The sequence below is a fragment of the Oryx dammah genome, unplaced genomic scaffold, assembly GCF_014754425.2.
Source record: "Oryx dammah isolate SB20612 unplaced genomic scaffold, SCBI_Odam_1.1 HiC_scaffold_843, whole genome shotgun sequence".
NCBI classification, from domain to species: domain Eukaryota; kingdom Metazoa; phylum Chordata; class Mammalia; order Artiodactyla; family Bovidae; genus Oryx; species Oryx dammah.
Genome location: NW_024070988.1, coordinates 7,661 through 9,035, shown reverse-complemented (window position 1 = coordinate 9,035; position 1,375 = coordinate 7,661). Strand labels below are relative to the sequence as shown.

At 41.1% G+C, this 1,375-nt stretch overlaps 1 protein-coding gene across 1 annotated transcript; it reads left to right on the top strand.

The window, feature by feature from the left end:
• Positions 1–3: 3 nt before the first annotated feature.
• Positions 4–528, top strand: LOC120859409 (olfactory receptor 5W2-like). Its single transcript, XM_040235528.1, has one exon. It carries the CDS (start codon positions 4–6, stop codon positions 526–528), a length of 525 nt encoding a protein of 174 aa, XP_040091462.1.
• Positions 529–1,375: the final 847 nt, after the last annotated feature.

Sequence of the window (1,375 nt, the reverse complement as noted above, 5' to 3'; positions counted from 1 at the left end):
AGCATGTCCAGCAGGGTGTGCTCCCTGCTCATGGCGGGGGTTTACCTCGTGAGTATAGCAGATGCTCTGATACACACGACATTAGCATTCGGCTTATGTTTCTGTGGGTCAAATGAGATTAATCACTTTTTCTGTGATGTTGCTCCTCTTCTATTGCTATCTTGCTCAGACACACAGGTCAATGAGTTACTGATATTTACTGCTTTTGGCTTCATTGAACTGAGTACAATTTCAGGAGTTCTTGTCTCTTATTGTTATATTATCCTATCAGTCTTGAAGATCAACTCTGCCAAAGGGGGGTTCAAAGCTTTCTCTACTTCCGTCTCTCACCTAACTTCTGTGGCAATTTTCCAGGGAACAATGCTCTTCATGTATTTCAGGCCAAGTTCTTCCTACTCTCTAGATGAAGACAAAATGACCTCTTTGTTTTACACTCTTGTGATTCCCACGTTGAACCCTCTGATTTATAGTCTAAGGAATAAAGATGTGAAACAGACTCTGAAAAAATTGAAGGATAACTGGTTTTAAAAATTTATATTTTGTGTATGTGCACACATAAAGCAATTTATAACAGGAAAATATAAGACAGGAAAGAAGAATGTCATTTACCACGGAGAAATAAGAAGCCAGGAGACCAAATCTTGGACCAAGATCCTTACCTAAATTATCGTTTACAGCTGAAGTGACAGGACACATTTACACTGCCACCTACTGTAAGGCCCATTACAATTGTCTATGTAAATAAATACTGATTTGATATTTGAAAACATTTTATAAATAAATTTAAATAAATTCAACTCAAAAATATTTCTGTATATATCAACACTCATTCAGCATGTTTGAATATGCTTGCATTACTAAGAAGAAAAATACATTGTACCTAACGCTCAATTATAGGGGTTCCCCAGGTGGCTCAGTAGTTAAGAATCTGTCTACAATGAGGAAGACCTCATTGATCCCTGGATTGGGAAGATCCCCTGGAGAAGGGGATGGCCACTCGCTTTAGTATTCTTGCCTGGGAAATCCCATGGACAGAGGAAACTGGCGGGCTACAGTCCATGGGGTCGCAGAGTGGGATACTACTGAGCGACTAATACTATCGCTTTCTTGGTGGCTCAGATGATAAAGAATTTGCTTGCAATGCGGGAGACCTGGGTTTGATCCCTGGGTCTGGAAGATCCCCTGAGAGGGAAATGGCTACCCACTCCAGTATTCTTGCCTGGAGAATCCTATCAACAGAGGAGCCTGGCAGGCTACCGTTCGTGGAGTTGCAGAGTCCGGCACGACTGTGTAACTAACTGGTTGTTTAGTAAAAATCGATTGGCTCCAGAGAATGTGATCACTGTGAGCAGCATGTATTATGAAAGAAAAGGGT

What these genes read in the sequence shown, in the direction of transcription:
- LOC120859409 (XM_040235528.1), top strand. Translation starts at nt 4, where the DNA reads ATGTCCAGCAGGGTGTGCTCCCTGCTCATGGCGGGGGTTTACCTCGTG.